This window comes from Hypanus sabinus, chromosome 11 (genome assembly GCF_030144855.1).
Source record: "Hypanus sabinus isolate sHypSab1 chromosome 11, sHypSab1.hap1, whole genome shotgun sequence".
Taxonomy (NCBI): domain Eukaryota; kingdom Metazoa; phylum Chordata; class Chondrichthyes; order Myliobatiformes; family Dasyatidae; genus Hypanus; species Hypanus sabinus.
In genome coordinates this window covers 26,198,680-26,225,603 of record NC_082716.1, presented here as the reverse complement: position 1 = coordinate 26,225,603, position 26,924 = coordinate 26,198,680, and the positions used below count along the sequence as shown (strand labels likewise).

At 41.6% G+C, this 26,924-nt stretch overlaps 1 protein-coding gene across 1 annotated transcript in view; it reads right to left on the bottom strand.

Moving 5' to 3' along the window:
* plppr4a (phospholipid phosphatase related 4a) overlaps positions 1–26,598 on the bottom strand; it is a 79,807-nt gene extending 53,209 nt beyond the window's left edge. The window contains exon 1 of the mRNA XM_059983569.1: positions 26,274–26,598. Coding sequence (XP_059839552.1) covers positions 26,274–26,351 — 78 coding nt within the window. The 5' untranslated portion in view covers positions 26,352–26,598. The remainder of the gene's footprint in view (positions 1–26,273) is intronic.
* Positions 26,599–26,924: the final 326 nt, after the last annotated feature.

The following is a 26,924-nucleotide window of genomic DNA, read 5'->3' as shown; positions in this document are numbered from 1 at the left end:
CTCCTCCCTCGCCTCCATCCAGGGCTCCAAACAATCCGTCCAGGTGAGGCAATACTTCACCTGCAAATCTTCTGTGGTTGTTTACTGTTTCCACTGCTCTTGATGTGGCATTCTCCGCGCCGGTGAGACCTTTGTTGAGCGCTTTGCCACATTCGCAGAAGGAGCACGAGTTCCTGATGGACAACCTTCTTAATTCCAATCCTCACTTCCATTCATTCGTGCCGGTCCATGGCTTCCTCTGCTGCCATGATGAGGCCACTCTCAGGTTGGAGGAACAAAATCTCAATTTGGTTTGGGTAGCCTCCAACCTAATGGCATGAGCATCAATTTTTCCAACTCCCAGTAATGAATCCTCCTCTTCTTTATCAATTCCCCACTCTGGCCCTCCTCTTACTTTTTGTCTTCTCCCTACCTGCCTATCACCTCCTTTAGTGTGCCTCCTTCTATTTCTCCCATGGTCCACTCTCCCATCCAGTCTGATTCCTTCTTTCCCAGCCCTTTACCTTTTCCACCCATCACCCTCCAGCTTCTTACCTTATCACCCCCCCCCCTCCTTCCACCTAGCTTCACTTATCACCTTCTAACTCATACTCCTTCCTATCCCTACTATTCTGGCTTTTCCTACCTTCCTTTCCAGTCCTGATGAAAGGTCTCAGCCAGAAACACTAACTGTTTGTTCACTTCCATAGATGCTGCCTGGCCTGCTGAGTTCCTCCAGCATGTTGTGTGTTTTGCTCCAGGAGTTTGCAGACTCTCCTGTGTTTATAAGGTGTCATGTTCTTTAGATGTCATTAAGGAAAACTTTGGTGCTGTGTGTAATTATAGTGACATGGGCTGAGGACAAGCAGAGAGTAGGAATAGACATCTGTTTTGGAGACATAAGAGCCTGCAGATGTTGGAACCTAGAGCAACAAACAATCTGTTGGAGAAATTCATTGCGTTGAACTACATTGTGGGAAGGAATTGTTGACATCCTGGAGTCAAGAAAGGAGATAATCAGTACAAAAAAAGACTATGGGAGTGGTGAGAGAAAAGCCAGAGGTACTTAGCACACTGATGAGGGCAAAGGGTGTTGGGCAATGGGTAACCCCAGGATTGTGGGACGTAAAGGCAGGGGGGTGGGAAGGAATATATAGAGTTGGGAGGCAGAGGCATGTGGATAACATAGAGGCAGACAAAATAAAGATGGAGCCAGGAGGGTGAAGGAAAAGAGGAGAAGCAGCACTTGGAGGTGGATAGTGAGCTCACAAAGGCTAATAATAATGAAGGTAATAAATTGGAACCATTAGAGGAGAATGAAAGGCATATACAGCTAAACCAAGATGGAGAAGGGGAAGAAAATAAATAGGTGAAAAATGTGGATAGTCAGTGGATGGAATAGAGATGGAGAAGCAGATAATTTTCACGTTGGGAGGCTATGATCAGTGGAGTACCTTCAAAGATTGCCCTATAAGGAGAAGAATGAGAGGTGAACATATTGAAATGTGTAATTTTTACGTGTTTGGTTTGCTAGGTACAAAAATAATGTTTTCCTTAGCTGGGGTTCACTGACGTGCTGAGGGGGTCAGCCAAACAGTTTGAGATTCTTTATTGAAGAAAGGGGTAGATTCCTGGATATGGAAGGAAAGTAATACTGATGTACTATGATGTAATTGAATAGCAGAGCAGGAATGTGGGGTCGGATGGCCTACTTGTGCATCTACATCCCTGGTTCTTATGCAACACTCTAGAAAGGAATGTTCCCATACATTCTGGCAACAGGCCAGAAAGCAAAAATCAGAATAAAGAAGAACTGAGAAACACAACAGGCACATCAGTATTCCTATCGATAAAACTAAAAGCTGTGCGCAAATTCAATGAAATATTTTTCACACTTTAGGAAATGGATCATGTGAATCATGCTACCAAATTGCTAGATTGGTTTAAGAGGGAAACCAATGGATGTCCAACAGTTCCAGGAACCTAGTATGCGGAGACGATGTTTTGTGGAAGGTGTAGTCAGGCTGCGTATATGATAACCTAGGAACTTAAACATACTGCTGCTGATGACTTGTGGGAATATTGAGACAGGGACTGGGAGGGAATTATTCCTTCTATTAGCGGAGATCAATTTCAATGCAGGATTATTTATCAGGTGCCACAGTTAATTTTGATATAATATCAATTAGCATAGTCTCGTGATTAGGGAAACAGCCATTAGAAACTAATAGAAGACATTTCCTTAGTAGGCAGCCATATTTTTTTTTGGTTTTTTACTTGAAAGTGCAGTGAGTGCTCAGTCATTGAGTGAACTCGAGGTTGAGGTAAGTGGATTTCTGCACACCAAAAGAATCACAAGCGGAGAGGGTCAACTGAGAAAATCTATTTGAAAGAAAAGGATCATCTTAGTAAATGGCCAAACTAGCTCAAGAGGCAATGTGGTCTCTTCTTGCTTCTATTTTATACATTCTTCTATTATATACTGCACATAAACAGGGCACTTAGCCCAGCCAAGCTATATTGGTATTCATTCCCCACACGGTTGTGTGCAGAAATTGTTGTCCTTTTTTAATTCACCCTATGTTTCTGCTGTCCACCATCTATTCACACTCCAATGTTTCAGCTGAACTTCCTAATGCATCTTGATTAGAATAATTCTACATACATTTCCTTCTTGTCCTTAAGAAATTAATTTGCACTATTCATTTCAAATACTTGGTGAGGTATGGAGAAGCAGAATGAGAATATTTCCATATTCTATCTAATCTCTAAATAAAGTGTTTTCTGGCTGACTATCCTATACTAATTTATTGCTGACTACATTAAGTTGACAGTTTCTACTTTTGCTCTACTCCACAATTGGAAACACAAGATTCACTGCATTCGGAATGACAATAGGATCAACTTTGATGGCAAAGAACTAATGTACCACACCTTTGGGTTTTGGGACCACCTGCTGAAGGAAGCCATTGAAATAAAACAAAAGGGAAAAAAATTCACAAAGACGAAGGTCTCACTGCAAGTAAGAACTGGAATTCAATTGTAAGCAAGGTGGAACAGCGGAAACCTGATTGGATGGTAACTAACCAGTCAGGAGGGATGGACGACTCTAGTATAAATACCACCAGACTAGACATGGCCAGGCACCATTCCTGAGGAAAATGGCAGAATTTGTCATTGAAACGTCAATTAAAATCTATACCTGGATCCGGCTGGAAGCCTGAGAAGTTTATACAATGATATTCATGTTTACTCTGTCTAAGCCCACCACCATAGAACCAAAGAACACTACAGCACTGAAAACATGCCATTCGGTCCTTCTAGTCTGTGCCAAAACTTCATTCCACTAGTCCCATTGACCTGCACCCAGTCCATAACCCTCTAGACCTCTCCCATCCATGTATCATTCCAACTTATTCTTAAAACTTAATAGTGAGCCCGCATTTACCATGTCAGATAGCAACTCGTTCCACACTTCCACCACTCTCTGAGTGAAGAAGTTCCCCCTAATGTTCCCCTGAACCTTTCCCCTTTCACCCTAAAGCCATGTAATCTCTTATTTCTCTCTCCTAATCAAAGGGGAAAGAGCCAACTTGTATTTACTCTGTCTATACCCCTCACGATTTTGTAAACCTCGATCATATCCCCCCCCATTCTTCTACGCTCCAAGGAATAAAGTTCTAACCTGTTCAATCTTTCCCTGTAACTCAACTCCTGAAGATCCAGCAACATCCTAGTAAATCTTCTCTGCACTCTTTCAATCTTACTGATATCCTTCCTAGTTAGGTGACCAGAACTATACACGATACTCCAAATTTGGCCTAACCAATGTCTTATACAACCTCTCCATAACATCCCAACTCCTATACTCAGTTATTTGATTTAAGAATGCCAGGATGCCAAAAGCCTTCTTTACAACCCTGTCTACCTGTGACGCCACTTTCAGGTAATTATGTATCTGAACTCCCAGATCCCTCAGTTCCTCCGTTCTCCTCAGCGCCCTACCATTTACTGTGTATGTCCTACCTTGATTTATCCTTCCAAAATGCATCACCTCACACTTGTCTGCATTAAATTCCATCTGCCATTTTCTGGTCCATTTTTCCAGTTGTTCCAGATCCCTCTGCAAGCCTTGAAAGCCTTCCTCGCTGTCCACAACTCCTCCAATCTTAGTGTCATCAGTAAATTTGCTGATCCAATTCACCACATTATCATCTAGATCATTGATATGGACAACAAACAACAATGGTCCCAGCACAGATCCCTGAGGCACACCCACTAGTCACAGGCCTCCAGTCTGAGAAGCAATCATCCACTACCACTCTGTCTTCTTCCACCCAGCCAATTTTGAATCCAGTTTACAACCTCTCCATGGATATCTAGTGTCTGAAACTTCTGAACTAACCTCCGATGTGGTTCTTGGTAACCTCCTCGAAAAACTCTACAAGATACATTAAGCACGATCTACCACCCACAAAGCCATGCTGACTATCCTTAATCAGCCCTTGGCTGTCCAAATACTTGTATATCCCATCTCTCAAAACACCTTCCAATAATTTAGCTACTACTGATGTCAGGCTGACTGGCCTGTAATTACCTCGCTTACTTTTGAAGCTTTTTTTAAACAATGGAACAACATGAGCTACCCTCCAATCCTCTGGCACCGCACCCATAGCTAAGGGCATTTTAAATATTTCGGCTAAGGCCCTTGCAATTTCTACACTAGTCTGTCTCAAGGTCTGAGGAAATATCATGGCCCAGGGGATTTATCTACCTATTTTCGCTGTAAGGCAGCAAGCACCTCCTCCTCTTTAATCTCGATATGTTCCATGACACTACTGCTTGTTTTCTTTCCTTCCATATACGCTATGCTAGTTTCCTGAGTAAATACTGATGCAAAAAACCTGTTTAAGATCTCCCCCATCTTGTGAAGCTCCAGAAATAGACAACCACTCAGATTTTCTAGAGGACCAAGAAACTCTTCAGGTTTACCTTCACATTATGTGCCAAAGCAACCTTATGTCTTCTTTTTACCTTCCTGATTTCCTTTTTTAGTATTTTCTTACATTTTCTATACTCTTCAAGTACTTCATTTGTTCCCTGTAGACCTATACCTGCGATACATCTCTTTCTTTTTCTTAACCAGATCGCCAATATCCCTTGAAAACCAAGTTTCCCTATGCCTGTTAACTTTGCCTTTAATTCTGGCAGGAACATACAAACTCTGCATTCTCAAAATTTTGCCTTTGAAGACCTTCCACTTACTGAACACATCCTTGCCAGAAAACAATTTATCCCAATCCACTCTTCCTAGATCCTTTCTCATTTCCACAAAATTGGCCCTTCTCCAATTTAGAACCTCAGCTCGAGGACTAGACCTATCCTTATCCATAATTAATTTGAAACTAATGACACTGGACCCAGAATGTTCGCCAACACATACTTCTGTCCCCTGACCTATCTATGTTCCCTAATAGGAGATCAAGTACTGCATCCTCACTCGTAGATACCTCTATATATTGATTTAAAAACCTTTCCTGAATACATTTGACAAATTCCAAGCCATCTAGCACTTTTAAAGTGTGGGAGTCCGGGTCAATATATGGAAAGTTAAAATCCCCTACTATTACAACTTTCTGTTTCTTACATTGGTCTGCTATCTCGCTACAGATTTGCTCCTCCAATTCTCTCTGACTATTGGGCAGTCTATAATACAACCCTATTAGTGTGGTCACACCTTTCCCATTCCTCAGCTCCACCCATATGGCCTCTGTAGACAAGCCCTCCGGGTTGTCCTGTCTACACACAGCGGTGATATTTTCCCTGACTAGTAATACCACTCCTCCCCCTTTCATCCCTCCCCCTCTATCACGTCTGAAACAACAGAACCCTGGAACACTAAGCTGCCAGACCTGCCCCTCCTGCAGCCAAGTCTCACTAATAGCAAGAATGTCATAATCCCACATGCCAATCCACACCCTAAGCTCACCTGCCTTACCTACAATACTCCTTGCATTGAAATAGATGCACCTGAGAACATTTCTGTCACATGCAAACCTTTGATTTCAGTCTATACATGCAGTCCTCACATGACCTTTATCCTCCTCCACCTCTCTATCTGCTCTAACAGTCTGGTTCCCCTCCCCCTGCAAATCTAGTTTAAACCCCTTGGAGCAGCACTAGCAAATCTACCCACAAGGATGTTAGTCCCCCTCCAGTTCAGGTGCAAACTGTCTCATCAGAACAGGTCCCACCTTCCCTGGTACAAAGCCCAATTGTCCAGAAACATTTCCAGCCTCACTAGCACGTGGCATGGGTAGCAATCCTGAGATTGCAACCCTGGAAGTCCTGTCCTTCAACTTTGCACCTAACTCCCTAAACTTTGCAGGATCTCTTCCTCCCTCCTAACCACATAATTGGTCCCTACATGGACCACGACATCTGGCTCCTCACCCTACCTCCTGAGAATACCTCCAACTCAATCTGAGATATCGCGGACCCTAGCACCAGGGAGGCAAAAGGCCATCCGGGATTCTTGATCTCTCCCAGAGAACCTCTTATCTGTCTCCCTAACTATTGAATCCCCTATCATAACCGCTCTCCTCTTTTCCCTCCTTCCTTTCTGTGCTGAGGGTCCAGTCTCGGTGCCACTACAATTTGTCCCTGGTAGGTCAGCCCCACCAACAGTATCCAAAACGGTATACTTATTGTTGATAGGAACGGCCACAGGGGTGCTCTGCTCTTCCTGTCTATTCCCCTTCCCTCTCCTGACAGTCACCCAGCTACCTGCCTCCCGACTTTTAGGGGTGACTGTCTCCCTGAAACTCCTGTTTATTTCTGCCTGTGCCTCACAAATGATCCAAATTTCATCCAGGTCCAGCTCCAGTTCCCTAACTCAGTTTGTCAGGAGCTGCAGCTGGACGCACCTTTTGCAGTTGTAGACATCAGGGACAATTGTGCACTCCCTGACTTCCCACATACTGTGTACGGAGCACTCGACTGCCCTAACTGCTGCCTCCATTACCTACTCGTAAGTTAATTAAATTAACTTAAGGAACTTACCCGGCCTTACCTCATTGGGAGCAAGCTCATCCTCGGCCTCTGCTCGCTGAACCCTCTTGAGCCAAAGCCTCAAAGCTCCACTCCTACCCTGAGCCACTCACTCACTGGCCACTCCTCTTCAGTTACCCCTCCTTTTATTTATCCCTGCCAATTATCTCAAGAACTCACTCCCTCTAATCAACTAATCAACAGTCTGTTTAACCCTTCAGTTGCACTCCACGCTCCTTTTAAAGCACACTCACCTCAGTTCCTCAGCTGCTTCCCAGCACTCAGTGCTCTCCCAAGCCCCTCACTCCTCCTCCTGCTGCGACGGTCCTACGATCACACTGGGACCCTTCAGTAAGTTTAAAGATCTTAAAAGTTCCTCGGAAAAGTGACCTACCTTGAATTCATTTCCCTATATGCATAAACATCTACGGTATATTTTCTGTCTCAATATCCTCTATATATGAACAAAAACATAGAATATAGAACAGCATAGGCCCTTCAGCCCATGATGTCAATAGGAACTGCAACTTTGCTGGCACGTAATCTGCATCCCTCCATTTGCTGCTTGCTCATGTGTTTGTCTAAAAACCTCCTAAACTTTGCTCTTATATCTGATTCTACCGCCTCCCCTGGCAGCGCATTCCTAGCACCTATCACTCTCTTTGTAAAAGAAAACTTACCATGCACATCTTCATAAACTTCACCCCAACCCCCTCTCTTTAAAGCTACACCTTCAACCACCCACTCTGGGGTTGTGGGGGGGGGGGGGGTGCTGAAATCTCTGACTATCTATCCTATCTATATCTTTATATTCTTTTTTTATTCTCCCATCAGGTCACCCCTCGCCTCCAATGCTGCAGGGAAGACAATCCAAGTTATGTCCAACCTTTTCTCACAGATAATACTCTCTTGTACAGGAAGCTAAGTAGAGAACCACTTCTGCAACCTCTCGAAAGCCTTCATACCCTTCCAGTAAGACGGTGACCCGAAATACACACAGTGCTCCACATATGGCCCAAGCTGCAACGTGGCATTTGGACTTTTAAACTCAGTGCCCAAACTGATAAGACAAGTGTGCGCTTTTTATCCAACTGTATATGTTCAACACAAGTTTTGCAGAATTTCTCTATTATTCAATTCTATCCATCCAAAAACAAGAAGCTTACAGGCTGGATGTACTATCCATGTGGCTACTTGAAATGATTTGAGCTTTTGAATTCAGAAATCTTTTCTTCCCCATCATCTATAATCAACATTTTGATTGTTTTCACTGATTAAAAACCGGACAATATGAGTTTAAGAGTTACTGATAGACTACGTACTTTGCAGGGAATTACTTCTTTTCTGACCAGCTGTAGGTCTGCAGGCAGAATGGGGGAATATTCTCCATTTGTATTTATGATAGCACCCCTAGCAACAATCAAGATATTGTACTCTATCCAAGTTAGGTCAGTCCACTTGCTTACTACTTCATCCATCACCTTATGGACCTACTCACTCCACCAGGATAAAATTCCACTGTAAAAACTCATTAAGTCATCTTAACCAGCATTTCCCAATCCTGTGACTTCTACATTCAAAGAAGAATAGGCAAGGAATGCACAAGAAAGCAATCAGCTTCTCCCACTGATTTGCAGCTCACTGGACATCTTCTATTTCCCCTTCCAAAGTACAGGGGTGCGCCACTTAATGTCCGATCGCATATACGTCCGTCGTCCCGATCAGAGAACGTGACATAGCAGATGTAACCAATCTGGTGTATCGCATGTCTCTTGAGTGTAGTAGCGTTATCTCTCTGTCTAATCTTCTTTCGAAAGTATTACCGCAAGGTGCATCATGGCTTCCAAATGCAGCAAAATGACTCCTAGTGATAGCAGCAGCAAGAGGCAAAGGAAAAGTGATTTGGAAGTGAAACAAAAGGTTATTAAACAATATGAAGGTGGAAAACCAGTGAATGCTGTTGCTCGGGATTTAGGCATGTCGCACTCGACAATCATGTCGATCCTGAAAAACAAAGAAAAAAATTCTCAAAGCTGTTAAAGGATCGGTTTCACTGAAAACTACAAGGCTCACGAAAATGGGAGCGGGACCTATACCTGATATGGAGAAATTGCTGTATATAATATAGTATTTGCACAACGTCCAAATCACATAACGTCCGATTTCACAGAACGTATCATGGACGTTAAGCGATGCATACCTGTATTACTATTATGTTAATTATCTGCCAGTCCTTTAGTGCGTCAACTTATGCCAAACCGTAATTACATAGTCATATAGAAGTATAGCACAGAAACAGGCCCTTTGGCCCATCTAGTCCATGCCAAATCCAGTTGACCTACCTACTCCCATCTAGCTGCATTGGGACCATAGGCCTCCATATTCCTACTATCCATATTCCTATCATATATATTCAATAATGCTTCTCCTTCATCCCCTTAAGTCTAGGCCAACCATCAAACTCCCATTCTTTGCCTTTGATTCTTCTCGTATGTGCAGTAATTGCCCCAGATCACAGGTCTTACTGATTCTTTTGTTATTTATATGTGGGTAGATCCCATGTCACACCATGTCTGTTTGTTCCAAGCCTCTCATAATTACTGGACTAAAGTAATTATTTAATAGCTCTGTATATAGTTTATCCTGTCCATCATTCGGAGACCATTTTCTCATTTTGAATTTCCTTGTTTTTATTTACATTACCGCAGAATAGATATGCAAGCTAAGACACAACATCCATAATCGACCCTGATCGACGGAGTCCTCATACACTCAATGCAGAGTTATTTAGTATATTAACTGTTGCCCAATGATTATATTTCATAACTCCTCTTTATTTTCCTAATTTAAAAAGAATCTGGTATGATTCCCTTTGCTCATACTCAATGTTTGCCTCTTTCCTTAACTTCCTTAACCTATGTTCCATATCACCATTTTATTTGTCCACAGTATTCAACATTTAAGTTGTTTTGCTTCAGTAGTATATACAGTAATGTGCAAAAGTCGTAGGCACCCTAGCTATATATATGTGCCCAAGATCTTTGCACAGTCCTGTGTTTTTCTCATGAATTCTGCAGAACAACTATTTAGAAGTTGCTACATCACTAACAATATTTATACATTCCCCCAAGCATTAAATATCAAAGTAAGTGTATACATATATGTCACAATATCCAACCCTAAGATTAATTTGCTTGAGGGCATACTCAATAAATCTATAGAATAATAACTGTAACAATCAACAGTTTGATGGTTAAGGTGTATTAACTGTTCCTGAACCTGTGGCATAGGTCCTGAGGCTCCTGTACCTTAAAGTTATTCTCCACTTTTATTATATTATGGTCAATGTTGCTTTAAGGTTTCTGTGCTTTAGCTTCTTTCATCTTTAATAGTTCATCATTAGATCCAAAGATTTCTTTGTCATCCTGGTTATGTATTGCATTAAGTGTGTTGTCTATAGAGCCTGACTAAACTACAGAACCTGACCGGATGCCCCATTTGAACTGAACGCTGGCATCTAAGTTTAGGTTGAGCTGTGCACTTCCAGCAGATCCGTACCCATCGTTGTTAGGGTGACTCACCCATATGTAAATATCATGCATGGAATTGCCATCCTCTTGCTAATGATATTGTGGAAGAAACCACAAGTACTTACTGGGACCCAGATCATCCACTGCCAATTTTGGTCCAATTTAGATCTTTAGTCATTGACATATAACAGAGAATACTCCTTTTTCAGTCTTCTTGTATTGTTTTAATTCATTCATGTGTCAATTAGTGACAGACAATTACTCATGACAATAATTGTAAAAATAATAGTTTGTTGCCTATCCCCAAATGATTCCTGAAATGAATAGCGATTTCAAAAAGGCATTAACAGTCACAGAAAGGCCAAACTGGCAGATTTCCTCTTCTGAAGTGAACCAGCTGGGTTTTTAATGACAATCCAGATTTGTCATGGTCTTTATTACTGTACATGCTGTATAGTTCCAAATCTATTTAGCCTGAATTCCCCCAGTGCTGTACTGGGACTTGAACTCCAGTCTCTGACTCAAAAATTCAAGCCCTTGAGCAAAAAGTTAGTCACTGAGCCACAGAATTACGACACCCCTAAAGAATAACTACTCACTTTTTTTCACCTCTTTAATCTATTTGCAATCTTCTTTCTGGCCAATTGCTCTTCCTTTATGAGGTAGTCTGAAGATGACCAATAAAGACTGATTTTTTTCAAGATTTCTGCTGACTGAATTAAATGTTTTACCATCAGTATTTTGTTTTCTCTAAAATGTCAAAATGATCTACGACTCCTTTATTCCCCCTGCCCCCACACAACCCATATCTTTTTTGCAGACTTGTTTTATTATTTTTTTCAGAAATACAGCGTGGAACAGGCCCTTCCAGCCCAATGAGCCACATCGCCTATTTAACACTAGCCTAATCACAGGACAATTTACAATGACCAATTAATCTACTAACTGGCATGTCTTTGGACTGTGGGAGGAAACACACACACACACACTCACAGGTGGAACATGCAAACTCTTTACAGATGGCACTGGAATTGAACTTCAAAGTTCAGAGCACCCAGAGCTGTAGTAGTGTCGTGCTAACCACTATCCTACTGTGGCATCAATGTTCAACTCTGAGTTTCAGCTGCGTTCCTTAGCAATCCCAACTCTACACCAGGAGGGATTACAAGTGCAGAATAGGAGTTAAAAAACAGCTTTAAGAAAATGCAACAATTATTTAATGAATCTATCGTTTACAGTGAATAACGTATAATTCATTTAAAAATAGCAGAAGAATTTATCCATTATAATTAGACAGGTGTTCCATTATATAACTGTGGAGCAATGTAATCATGGAAGCCTTGTTGTAATTGATCCAATGATAAAATTGATCAGCCAAGGAAAATATTTTGAGAAAGTGGGGACATTTTTTTAAAAAGATATGACTTTAAGCCAACTGCTTGCACCATTCTCATCTGCACTGATTTCCAGAGTGACAGCAAGCAGGAGCCACATATGCATATATTAGTAGTTTTCTACCTGCAGTCAGCAAACCATATGTCTTGGTGTTCACCACTCCAACCTGATCCCACAGTCCCTGTTGCAAGTAACTGCAATCTACCAAGTCTTTTCCTACCTCCATCCAGTTATTCCCTCAGATTCCTCCCCACCACTCTTTTCCCCGCTTCTGCCACAACCTTTATATGGCTGCCTTAGCAGACCAGGTTTGTACATTTCCAAAGCAATCCAAATGAAAATTATGATTGATAACCACGGATTGAAAAATCAGAACCAAATGATGTAGTTAAAGGGCAAGTGCTATTTTCATGCTAACCTACTTGTTTCTTGTAATTCTTGATATTAATACACTGACCCTTTAATTTCACAAAAGCTCAAGCCCCTGCCTCCAGATCTTTAACCTTCGGGCTGTATGGCAATTTCCATTATCGGCTCACACCACATTACAAGAAGAGACTGAGCTGAAAGTTATTCAAGTTCATGGTTGACTACTGCATATCCTCTGTCTACCTTTCATACAACAGGGCACCGTATGAAAATTAGTCCCAAAGTGATTGACTCAGTTAACAAACACACAGAGAGAAGGGACCTCATGTGCACCAATCAAACTCAGTAACAGCATAGCATTTGAAATATGAGACAGTCACACAGTGAGAAAATAGCAGAAAAAATAGATGCAAGTCTGTGAAATATATTGATACAACAATTTGAATTACTATGCTGAGATACAGCCTAGGACGCACTGAGACACATCAGTGATGTAACCTGGGTCATCGGGTGTTATGGGCCTCTCAACATCAGACACTCTCGCCCAAGCAGACCAGCCAGGTTGATCAGGCCCTGACCTGTGTTCCAGGAGCACTAGTCCACGGATCACACCTCTTGATCCATACCCACCTGAAGGCTCACTCAGCAGCCTCCGTGGTGGTCCCGATGGCTCTTCTGTTTGCAGCCCCACTAATGCCAGGGAGAGAGTAGTTTCTGCACAGTAAGCAGCTAGCAAAACCTCTTCACCCCACCTCTTATTGGCTTGCAACATGCCTCTAGCACTGCTCTATCCGCTCCTGATATTTGGTTTTCTTACACTCAAGCACCTCCTCAATCTGGTATTCTCAAGGAATTGTAAGTTCTACCTTGATCCTGCTTTGAGGCTTCTGACAAAATGACCAAGTACTGAATTATGATTCTGAAAATCATTTTAAAGAAGTGTTTCATTGTTCCCAATTTCTCTACATTTTCGTGGTAGAGACACTGTAATTTAACGTTTAGATTATAGGTAACTGCAGTATCACCTTTTAAATGTAAAATTGCCTCCTACCATTATAAGTTAATGAATGTTCCATATACCAGTGCTTTATGACTCTCCCGAGTGTCCTCTTTGAAATGGGTCATGGTATATTTGGATAATCTAAGTTACTATAATTGTCCTCAGAGCATGTCTTGACAAATGCAATTGTTTAATATTTATCTGTGAGTAATTTTATGCTTTTGCTTACCATCTCAGATGGAAGCAGCTTTATTCTATAGTTTTCTGCCGTGGATTATAGTAGTTTTCTCCAGAAACAAGTAAAGCCACAGATTACTATTCTGATTGTTTTTGAGAATTCCCAGCTTGGTACCTGTCATCCAACAGCCTTTGCTGCACTGATTCATGTGGACATAAGTATAATCATAATTTTGGTTCCAATTTGGATAACACCATGAGCAAAATTTTATTACAGCACATGTGCTTCATTAACGTATGGTACAAATAACACCATAGTATTCACAAAATGGAAAGTGGGGAATGAGGAAACTGGTGCCATATGCTTGTATCTGAAATCTCATTTCAAGCCTAGAATATACTAAAGTGATATATTACTGGCACTGCATGTTCAAAGTTATTAGAACTATTTTAAGATACCTTTATCAAACCTGAACATTTCCTCATGCGTGTCGCTTATCATCACTAAATAGCACATGCATATTTGTTTGTTACTGTTTACAACAACAAACATATGTATCTCACATTTTTTGTCAGGGCTATTTTTTCATTCTGAAAGCTCATAAAACCATAAGACATTGGAGCAGAATTAGGTCATTTGGCCCATTGAGTCTGCTCTGCATAATGGCTGATTTACCATTCCTCCGAACACTATTCTCCTTCCTTCCCCCGTAAACTTTGGTGCTCTTGCTAATGATCTTCCATGTTAAATATACCCACTGCTCAGCCTCCGCTGCTATCTATGGCAATGAATTCCACAGATTCACTGCACACTGGCTGTAAAAATTCCTCTTCATCTCTGTTCCAAATGAGCATCCTTCTATTCCAAGGCTGCGCCTGGTCTTAGACTACCCTTCTATAAGAAACAACCTCTCCACCTCCATTCTATCTATTTCTTTCAACATTTGATAGATTTTAATGAGATCCTTCCTCAATCTCCTAAACTCCAGTGAGTACAGGCACAGAGCCATTATGTGTTAACCCTTTCATTTGCTCATGCACAAATATGACTTACAAAATTCCAACTGGTATTAATCCCCTTTAACTCTGAAGATTGAAGATGATTTGCTATCATGCAATTGATTATTTTTAATCTGAGGGTGTAAATTTAATATTTTAAGCAGTTTCAGTTGGATTGTTCCAACTAAGTCCATAAAAAACTAAATAAATGGGATGTGCTTAACAATATTAAATTAATTTAATATATAAATAATTTGATTTTAATTGATATCACAGTGATTTTCTTGATACTGTTCAACACAAGAATCCACAATAAAAAATTCTGTAATTTCTTTTATTCCATGTTTGACCACAGAACAATACATTATATCTATACATAAATGAACCAACTGGATTGTGCTTGATTGGGTTTTATGTAGCTCACTTGGTGCATAAACACTGACTTGGACCAGCTGATCAATTTATTGCGGCCAATTACATATAATTCTCTAATTTAAGTCAACATTAACCTTTTCTTTCGATAGCTCACACACTATGACCTGCAACAAGTTATTTATTCTTCAAGAGTGTAAAAGAGCACATCCCCTGCTAAATACCAAATTCGGAATTCATCAGTGTAAGCGGACTGGAGCTAAGGGCAGTGGATACACACAAAATGCTGGAGAAACTCAGCAGGCCAGACTGCATCTATTGATACACACACATCTGGAGATGGTGAGGAAGGGAAATATAAAAAGGTATGCATAAAAGCAAATATATTTGAAAGGCTTAGTGAACATAACCTTCGATAAAAGGGACACAGTTACTTCCATAGGTTTGACTGGAAAAAATAATTGGTAAGACTTAAAATAATGAAAATGGTAACAATGTGAAGAAAAGTCCTCTGTTACCAGGTTATAGTTATGATGTGGAACTCACTGCATATAATGCTAGCAAATTTTGGATATGAGATTTTACTGGAATAGGTAATGAAATCCAGAGTGAACAAAGGTATAGATGAAAGTTACACACACAATGCTGGAGGAACTCAGCAGGCCAGGCAGCATCTATGGAAAAGAGTAAACAGTTAACGTTTCAGTCCAAGGCCCTTCATTAGGGCTGGAGAAAGAAAGATGAGAGTCAGAGTGAGAAGGGGAGGAGGAGGGGAGGAAGAAGTACAAGGTAGTAGGTGATAGGTGAAGCTGGGACAGAGTGAGGGGTAAAGTAAAGATCTGAAAATCAATTGGCGAAAGAGATGAAAGGCTAGAAAAGGGAAATCTGATAGGAGAGGCAGAAGGCTATGTAAGTACGGGAAGGGGGAGGTTATGGGCAGATAAGGAGATAGGGCGAGAGGGGGAAATGGGAATGAGGAATAGTGAAAGGCAGGGGCTAATTACCAGAAGTTTGAGAAATCAATTTCAAGCCATCAGGTTGGGGAACTACACAGATGGAAAACAAAATGTTGCTCCTCCAATCTGAGTATGGTCTCATCGCAGCGGTAGAGGATGAAAGTTTCCAGATGAGTTGAGACAGAAATAGAGAAAGGAAATGTTATAGAGATAGCAATGGATAATTTAATGCTGTCATAGGATTGTCACATCATAAAGGAAGATCATCCCAACCCAGCTGAAAAGTTCAGAGCAACTTCAATGGCGTTGCCAAAAAGAGGGATGGAGTCAGTGGCTAGGAAGTGTAATTTCTGATAGAGACAAAAAGCAATGGCTTCAGTTTTCTGAACATTCATCTGCTCAAGATTTCCTTCAGTAGTTGATGTAAGACATGTGGCATGACAATCTAGTGTCAGTGGTCAAATTAAGAAAGGCAATGCCTCTGTAGAAACAGGTATTTTCAGCATAAATTTAGTAACTGAAGCAATATTTCTGAATGATTGATGGAATAGTATGAAGATGGGGACAAGCGAGAATGATTCTTGGGGAAGAATAGTGCAGTTAGGAGAAGAGAAGACAAGGGAAGTCACCAGACTCTCCAGCTATGACTGGATAGATTAGAATGACACCTATGGAATGTGATCCTAGCCTATGGAAGGGGAGAGAGATGTATTGGCTGATGATGCTCTGGTTAACCAAACTATGTGTAGAGGAACATTAAGAGTGATGCGGATTAAAAGTCTTCCTGTAAAGATGGCACAGAGCTGTAATGCCCATCAATGTTGTGGCTTAGTTGCTTTTTAGGTTTGTAGTGATAGTTTGAGGATCATCGTGGGGAATAAGGGATCGGATTAAAGTTTAGGGACAGGCATGAGGAAGAGTTAAAGGTTATGTGTAGTAAATGAAGAGTCAAGAGTAGGAGACAGTGTTCGAGCTAAATTGGTACTGAATTGTAATGTCCGATGTTGCAGTTCAGTCGTAGTGCTTATTTCAGGATTCATAGGGATGGGCTAGGGATAGTGTTGGGTCAGGTTAAGATTTAGGCACAGAGATGAGGTAAAATGAAGAGTCAAGGGTATAAGCCTATGTTCAGAGTCCAGTTTGGAATGCTCCGCAGTCAATAGTCAGTGATAAGGAAAGTAGGGTTGTGTCAGGTTTACAGGTGCTGAAGAGACCAGCAATCTTCACATTGCCAACTCCGGAGTCAAAATCACGAGAGCCACTCACCAGGTCCCCCCCACTCCCCATGTGAGTCCAGATGACAAGGCCTAAAATGCACGGTGGTCCTGGAGGTCAGGTCGGTCAAGGCTATAAGATCAAACCCATATTGGCAAATATAGAGCTCAAAGGTCAAACTCATGATCGACAAGTCCTGAATCAACAAGTCGATACCCAGAAGCTGGTGAGGTCCAAAGGGCAAAGCCAAATATTAAAGTTCAAATATTAAAGCTCCACGAATCCAGAGGCAGAGAGCTCCAAAGGTCAATGACCAAAGCTGGCAAGTCCAAAGGTAGAGAGGGAGTCCAGGCAAGGCACTGGAGGTTAGAAGCCAGTTGTCTATGAACATGACAGCATGAGACCAAGGACTGGAGGTCCAGGGGCAGCTTGCCCTGCGTTTAGAGGCCTGAGTGAGTGAAGGGGTGGGAGTGTGGGTAAGGGGCTTGTTTTGCTGCTGTTGTCTTGTTTCATTAAGCTGTCATTCCTGCTTTACATGTTCTGTGTTGAGCGTCGTGTTGCGTTGGTGTGTTGAATATTGTAGGCATGTTATGTTGGCACTGGTATGGGTAGCGCCACTTGTGGGCTGCCCCCAGCACATCATTGGTTATTAATGCAATTCCCTGTATATTTTGATATAGACGTGATGTGTAAATCAGAAGCTGAAGGACGGATGCATTGCCATTGCATTTGCCACAATCACATGGATATTAGCAATTTAGTTAACAGTTGTTTTGTTACTGTGTCAAAGGGCCATAGTTCATTAGGTAATTGCAAGCAAGTGCAGCTGTGAAAGATGGAGATAGATGTTTATGGTTATAACTATTTCAGAGGCTTTGGAGAGGAAAGAGATGTCTAGTGTAAGAGTCAAGGTATTTTATGTATACCACACAGGGCTCATAAGCCCGTCCTGTTCTGATATCCTGAGATTTGTCGGGTCTACAGCACTAATATATATATATATAGAACATAGATGGTACAGCATGAGAGCAGGCCCTTCAGCCCATAATGTCCATGCTGCCATGCTGGCCATGACATCAATTTAAAACTAATCACATCTGCCTGTGCCTGGTCTGTATCCCTCCTCCCCTGCCTGTCCACACTGATGTGTTTGAAATCTTTTGATGGCATCAATACCAAAAATTCTATTTCCTGTGAGGAGAGGACAAGCGGGAATACACTTAAAATTAGAGCTGAGCTACATAGGCAAAAAAAATGATGTCAGCATTCCGTCAAAGTGCGGTGCAAATCTAGAACTCCCTTCCCACAAGCCTGTGGATGGCAGATTAATTGAAATTCTAAGAATTGAGGTTAATAGATTTTTATTGAGGAAAGATATCAAGAGAATTGAAGCAAAAGCAGAAAAATCCTAAGGCTTTAAGTCTGTTGAGATCTGATTAAGCGGTCAAACTGCGCAGTTGTACCTGTATGGCGAAAGTCGCCCCGTCACCAACCTGACAGCCACCAACTGAGCACATCAGTAACCGTTCTAAGTCAGTGCCACGATGTTAGGTGGTGGAGCGACTCGCCTCATGAACCCTCAATGTCTTTCCACCATTCGCAAAGCACATATCAGTATTGCAATGGAATATTGCCTATCAGAGTGGACCGTGGCAGGTCAACACACAGCTGCAGGTCAACAGCAGCCTCCTTAATTCACACCCCATCCACCAACTTAAACATTTACTCCCTCCAGCAGTGCAACACCAATACAATGTGCGGTCTCTGTAAAAATCATTGCAGCTTTCAGTAAAGCTTTTTCAACGCCACTTCATAAACCTGTCACTTCACCACCTGGCAGCACAAGGTAGAAGACCAGCACCTGCACTTCCCCTTTCATGTAATACATTAAACCCACTGAGAAATACATGGTTGGTCATTTGTTGCTGCTGGGGCAAGATCCTTGAACTTCCTCCTGCATGTTACTACAGGAATACCCTGAACATTCAGGCTACAGCAGATGAGGAAGGGAGCTCAGTGATAACTTCTCAAGGGAAATTCTTCAGCCAAAATAATGCAGCAACTTGCTGGTGACATCCATGTTCCACATTAGAGGGGAATAAATCACTTTCTCCTATTGCTATGATACCAAGCCACAGCTACACTTCATACAGAACAAGAAATAGGACAGGAAAGGTTAGAGTATGTTAAGGTATTTATAATTTTACACAAATCTTTCCTTTTGAATCTCACAAAATACTAGAATTCCTAGATGCTGTTGATAATATTCAAATTGGGCTAAAGTTTTGCAAACTGTTAGTGAGCTGAAATGTCTAATTTAAGATAAGATTATGATTGGCTTAGTTTTTGTCAAATGTGCATCGGGACTGCAAGATGTAGAGTGAAATGTGTTATCTATGTCAAATCAAACAAACAAGGGCTGCCCACAGGTGCCACCACGGTTCCAGAGCCAAATTTGTATGCCCACAACTTTTACTGATCCTAACCATACATCAGTGGAATGTGGGAGAAAATGGACCATGCGCAGGAAACCCACGCGGTCAGGGGGAAAATGCATAAATTCCATACAGACAGTGGTGGCAATTATATCCCAATGAATGATTGTAAAACCACTGCAATATTTATTGATATGATGTACAGTTTTCAAAGTGCAATATTTTTGGGCTTACTGCTTGCAACTCCTAGAAGGGGACACCAGCTTTCATCGACCACAACAAAAAGCATGAGAAATTGTGGATAGCCCCTCACATCTTCAGCTACCCACTGAACTGCTGCTTCCACTTTATCTTGCTGCATGACAGTATGCAGTCCATCATCCTGAAAATGGGCCTACAGCAAGCAGAACCAGTCTCAGTGTCAAGCAAGGCCACATCTTGGCCCCTAACCCTGTTCTTAATCTTTCTTACCATGACGTTGCAGCTCACTTCCTCCTTATTTCCCTGTGAGTAGAGCTGATCTTCTGAACAAATGAGAAACTGTTCCATATCCTTGAGGCTAAGATCATCTACCAATCTGCTACCTGACAAAACAGGTCCATGATAATACTTGGAAAATATGAAACAATTCTCATACCTCATAAGCAACATACAAAATACTGGCGGACCTCAGTAAGTCAGGCAACATCCATGTAAAGGAATAAGTATTTGCGGTTTCGAGCCAAGACCCTTCATCAACATTGGAAAGGAAGTGGGCAGAAGCAACGATAAGAGCTGGGGGGAGGTGGAGAAAGAGTGCAGACTGGCAGACGATACCGAGACTGGGTGAGGGGGTAGGTGGGTGAATGGGGAAGATGATATGAAGTAAGAAACTGGGAGGGGATTTGCAAGAAGAAGGAGGAATCTGATTGGGGAGGACAATGGACCATGGAGAAAAACAAAGGAGGAGGGGAACCAGAGGGAGGTGATGGATAGGTGAGGAGAAGAGAGGGGTGAGTGGGTAGCCAGTTCAGGAACTGGAAGAAGAAGGAGGAATCTGATCGGGGAGGACAATGGACCATGGAGAAAAACAAAGGAGGAGGGGAACCAGAGGGAGGTGATGGATAGGTGAGGAGCAGAGAGGGGTGAGTGGGTAGCCAGTTCAGGAACTGGAAAAGAGAGAAGGAAGGAAGGGGAGAAATTATCGGAAGTTGTATGTTGATGCCATCAGGTTGGAGGGTACCCAGACTTCTACAACCTGTGCTTGGCATTCTGATTCCTTCCTTTGCAGTCCTGCTGAAGGATCTTTGCCTGAAACAGCCACACTGTCTGACTTGCCGAGTTCCTCCAGCATTTCGTCTGTGTTGATCAAGATTCTAGCTCCTGAAGAATCTCTTATGTTTACCATACCCCACAAGGCTTTTCTTAGTGAAAGCAGACATCACTAATAAAATTGATGATCACCTTAAACATGCTTCCATAGCCTGCAATCAATTAGGGAGAAGTGTATTTGAAGGTGAAGATTTAGATTTGACACAAAACCTTTGATTCTGGAGATGAGGGGTTAGCCTATGAGGTTACGATTAGGCCATAAAACTCTAAAACATAGGAGAAGAATAAGGCCAACATCCAAACAAGTCTCCTCTGCCATTCTATCATGGCTGATCCCAGATCCCACTCAACCCCATACACCTGCCTTCTTGCCATATTCTTTGATGCCCTGACCGATCAGGAAACTATCAACTGCCACCTTAAATTTACCCACGGACTTGGGGTCCAGCACAGTCAGTGACAGAGCATTCCAAGGAAAGATTGAGTCACCTAGGACGATAGTCACTGGGATTCAGAAGAATGAGAAGACATCTTATAATAACATAAAGGCAGGAAAGTTTTTTCCACTGGTAGGTGAGACTAGAGCTAGAGACCTAGCCCCAAGATTTAGGGGAGTAAATCTGGGACAGAGATAAGGAAAAATCTTTTCACAGAGAGTAGTGAAACTGCGGAATTCTCTGCCTAAGGAAGCAGTGAAAACCACCTCAATAAATGTATTTATGGCAGAGTTAGGTGGATTTTTGTACAGCAGGGGAAATTATGGGTTATGGATTAAAGGCAGGTAGGAGTTGAGTCCACGGTCAGATCAGACATGATCTAATTGTCCAGATGACCTACTTCTGCTCCTCTTCTTGTATTCTTGAAACTAATGGTCCACAGGGTAGCAGTGACACCTGTCCTCTTATTTTCTTCTGAGACTTGTTCTAGCTGCAACAGACACCTCACGGCTGTTTCCCTGGATAAATAAGTGAACCAATATCTTCTCAGTATTAAGGCCCCAGTTACTTTTATGTAGCTACATTTGGCAGGCTATGCTATTTGTATAGTGGACACCAAACTTTGAAATCTATTGTGAGCTCTGCTGTAGGAGGAGATAGGTAAAGATCCCGGAACATCCTCTAAAGTAATGGAACATCTCCATTCATCCATTATAACCTCTAACTCACAACTGCTCAAATTGGAGAAGAAGCATTCACAGTTGTATTGAGAAGGACATGCATCACAGAAAAGTCTATGCCCTATTAAAGACATTTCCAGGTGATCTTCACATTCTAGGTCTTTAAATCACAAATGAACTTCAGGTAATTACTCTCTCAAGTTACTTCACCCAAGAGTGGCACAGTAGTAAACACTGCTGTCTCATAGCTTTAAGGACAAGGACAGTAGTGCTGTCTAATAGGAGCATCCATTTTCTTCCTTTGACTACGTGGGTGCCTAATTTCCAACATCTCAAAGAAAGCCTATAATTTTAACTATCCCTTATTGTAGATAAATGCAAAAAAATACTCAAAGGGGAGTTGAAGGCACTTCAGAAAGTTAAAGGACTACAAGGGCACAAGAAAAGGGAAATGGAAAGCAAAAGTTAATTCTGTTGGTCCAACAGGGGTTGAGTTAAAAAAAAAACTCAGTGCATATTCATTTCATTTAATTGTGTGGAACTAGGACCAGAGCACTTCCTGTTATTGAATTGAAGTAAGTTCACTGGAAAATCTACCTGTTGCGGAGTATAGTATCCCTTCCCTGAAGCTGCAGTTACTTCTGTTCATCGTGACAGACATACATTTATCTCAGAGTCTTAGTACTTCATAGGAATAGTAATCGTCTTATTTAGGAGATAACTGCATATTTTCTTGAGTGCAAAAAAGGGCCAGATCCCTTTACACATATAAATGCAAGATTTTATCAATGTAAAGGATGTTAGAACTTCCAAAACATTACAGCTGTGTGGGACTGTTGTGGATCCAGGATGCCCATTGATTGTTTAGCAAAATAAGGTTTGTAGCATCAGTTTAATTCAGAATGGGACTATTAACTCCAGCAAAGGAGTCTCCTGGTTACATCGTAGATGCTTCTGATTTATTGTGAATGCAAGTGCAGATATCAAAACAAAAATCTTATTTCTTATACTGCTAAATATCTTACAGGGAGCTTAAGGTGATAAGCATACAAGTTTCCACTGTGTGCTAAAATATCAGAAGCTAAGTTGGACATTATTTAAAATGACCTGGTATGTATAAAAAACACAAAATGCTGGCAGAACTCAGCAGGCCAGACAGCATCTATGGGAGGAGGTAATAACGATGTTTCGGGCCGAAACCCTTCATCAGGAGTGAAGTAACATGGGATGGTCGAGGGGGGATAAGAAGTGGGGGGAGGGATAAAGTAGAGAGCTGGGAAGTGATAAGCTGAAGGGAAATGGGTTGGGGGAAGGTGGAGAATTATGGGAAATAAAAGAAAGAAAGGTGGGGCTGGGGGGAGAGATTATAGTGATGGGGGAAAAAAGAGAGAGAATGAGAACCAGACTAAAATAATAGATAGGGATGGGGGTAAGGGTGGGGGGCAGGGGTATCAGCAGAGGTCAGTGAGTTGGATGTTCTTGCCGGCAGGAAGGAGGCTACCTAGGCGGGAGATAAGGTATGTATGTTGTAGATGGTGAAGTGTTTGAAGCTTTTCCGATGACTTCAACATTGTGCACTTCTATTCAGAATTAAATGTGATAACTCAGATTAGGGGAACATTAGCGTAGTGATTAGCACCACGCTTTATGGTACCAGTGACCCAGGTTCAATTCCCATCGCTGCCTAAAAGGAGTTTGTGCATTCTCCCCATGACCACATGGATTTCCTCCGAGTGCTCCAGTTTCCTTCCACAGTCCAAAGATGTACTATTTGGTAGGTTAATTGGTCATTGTAAATTGTCCCATGATTAGGCTAGGTTTAATTTAGGGGATTACTGGGGAGGGGGCGCCGCTCAATAAGTAAATAAAAAATAAATAAACATGGGTAGTTTTGCTTCTATCAACTACAAATAAAATCATTACAGTAATCATTCTCTACCAGTTATACAAGCAATTCAAGGTATTGTATATTTCAGCCAGGCTGTGGAACGTCCTAAAAAGTCTCCAAAGATGTCAAATCCATTACATGTACAAATCACTAGTAATTCCCAGAGAGGGTTACTGAAGTTCATACAGAAGTTTTTGCACCCGATATACAATGGAAAATCTTGCATTTATGGAAAGTGTTAGGTGGATTCCACAGACAAAATCTATTGAATTTATAATTTATAACTGTAGGCAGAATAAGGAGAGATGGCCTTTTTATACCAGGATACTTTTCTGTTACCATAGATTGAATATTGATGTACAATATTGAACGCATCATTTACTGCTGACATCTTTATACACCAGCACCACTGTGGCTGGTTCAACCCTTTTGGAACAATGTCCTTCAAACAAGATTTGGCTTTTTTTGTCCTGTACCAGGTATTAATCTACAGTGCAATTGTAAGGAGGGAGGGAAGAAATTTATATTTGAATAGATGACAAAGATAAACACGTTCTTCTCATTGGAATTAGATTACTACAGTAAGTACTCCTCTTGATACCTGTTAAATTCTTGCGTACAAATCCACACTCACTGAGTACAAAAATAGCCACCAATTTGTTGGACCAACATCTCTTGTGATATTGATTTGGAGAAGGTATAACATTTTTGCTTTTCTTTCTGCCATTAATGAAAATTTACGTTTGCATCTCAAATGACCATAAATAGGTAGTGACAAATGAATTACAAGATCAATAAGCATTATGTGTCCAAGTCTGTCCAATGATCCATCACCATAACCAATGAGATTTCAAAACATAGAGGGTAACAGATACAAGTGTGTGACTATAACCAAATGAGCTATTGAAATTGAAATGAGGAGAAAGAACCTACATTAAGTGAGAGCAAATTATAGACACAAGAGACTCTGCAGATGCTTGAAATCCAGACTAATACACCGTTTTACTGGAGGAACTCCACAGGTCAGTCAGCATCAATGGAAAATAATAAACAATCGATGCTTTGGGCCAAGACCCTTCATTGGGTCTCAATGAAGAGTTATGGAACAAAACATGGACTGTCCACTCCCTTTCACAGTTGCTGTCTGACGTGCTGATTTCCTCCACCATTTTTATGCATTAAGAGAGAGAATGAGAAAGAGAGAAATAGGAAAAAGAGCATCCAAAGATACATATAGAATCTGCTGGTAACACTCAAGAGGTCAGGTAGTATCTGTGCAAAGGAAAGTCAGAAGGATTTGATGTTTAAATTCAAGGTTGTTTTGGCAATGGTTTGAATTTTGATGGATGAAATATTACTGCTTTTTACTCTTTTCTCTGATGCTGCCTGACCTTCTGAGTATTTCCAGCAGTTTCTGTTTTCATTCCAATTTCCACTATCTTCATATTTTCATTCTGAAGCCTGTATTAAAATAACTAGGAGCAAGTTTCTATGGACAGGAGTGACACTTCACAGTTTCAATGCTTTCTTTTCTGAGTGGTCCAATGTCCAATGGCATGTCAGGGCCGTAAAACATGTATTTATTCAGCCCTCTTACTGGGGAAAATCCAACAATTCCATGTCTGAACATGGAGATGGGAAGGCAACATTTTATTTGGTTTTAGTAAAACTAACCATATGAAGATCCAAAAACATCCGACAATTTATGATGAATTCGAGCTCATTTTCACCACAAAATGTTAAGATTACACCTAATAATGACTTACATTATTAACTATTTTTGGAATTTTTGTATAGGACATGTTCTTTCTATACATTAGAATAATTCGCCAATTCTACAGCATCCTTGCCCACGCGTCCTTTCACACCCTACAAGGCTTCAGGTTGGCTTCCAGTATGTTCTTAATTGCACGATTGCGAGAACCGGCTTTTTTTAAAAAAATATATATATACTATACAGCAGGACACACGGGGTGAGATGTTTATAAAAGCTACCCCGGAATGCTGCTGTTTCAATTTATGTAAATTATATAAAGGGGAATAGCTCGCTCTTGCAGCTTTTATTAATCAAGTCGTTCAGTGACCAAATCCCGCGCCCACATTCAAATGCTCCCATTTTTCTTATGCATTAATCAAATCACTTAATGTTAACAACTGGAAAGGGAGCGCTGGAAATATTGCACCAGATGTTATCTTCACTGGAGGCTCGGCCACTTTGGATCGATGCCCGTTTGATGAATAATTACATTGCTGTCACTGCGGACGCGAGTTCCATGCACGATGGGTCTAATGTGAAGTACCAATGGTCGTCTCCTGTTTTACTAACGGTGCAGGGGATTTTGGGACGAGGAAAGCTGAGAACATGTATCCCTGAAATGAGAAGCTGGGAATTTACTACTTGTAAGTTCGTAGTTTTGGCATCCATGAACCGTTAGGTTCAATGTTTCTTACCTGCGGCTGCCTAGCCATTTCCGACTTACCTCCACGAAATAGAAGCAAGGCAACAGGGTAACGCTCTCCTTGGTCAGCTTGGCTTTCTGCCTTTCTTTAGAAGACATGTCCGGTCCTCAGATCTGTGTCACACGCCGCCGCCGATTAGTGCAATCGATTGGTCCGACTTGTCGATCTTCGCTCCACACTGCTGCTCGCTGTTTACAATCCCCAGCGCCGTCCGTAGCTGAACAAACCTCGCTATTTCTCCGTAAACCAAGTGCCCGTATATTCAGGCTGTGCGGAAAGAGGCGCAAACACAAAGCAATAAATTGTAGGTGGCCGCACACAATCAAATGAGGCTTTCCGCACAACGCTTCGTTTCTCCGGTTTGCCCCATTTCTGCCTAATAGGTGTGAGCGCGCGCGTGTGTGTGTGTGTGTGTGTGTGTGTGTGTGTGTGTGTGCGCGCGTGTTTCTCCCCTGCAGCGTTAATCTGCTCCAGTAATTTAAACGTGCATATTAAATCGCAGGTTTGGGCACACACACCACCGACGCGTCACTAAACGGTTCCATAATAATTGCTTATTACCACCGTGACAGATTTTAAAGGCACGAAACATCGCATCACACAGAAACCAATAGATATAAATGAGACAGGGCTGTATCGCCCGCCTTCTCAGTGCCAAGGAAATACAAATC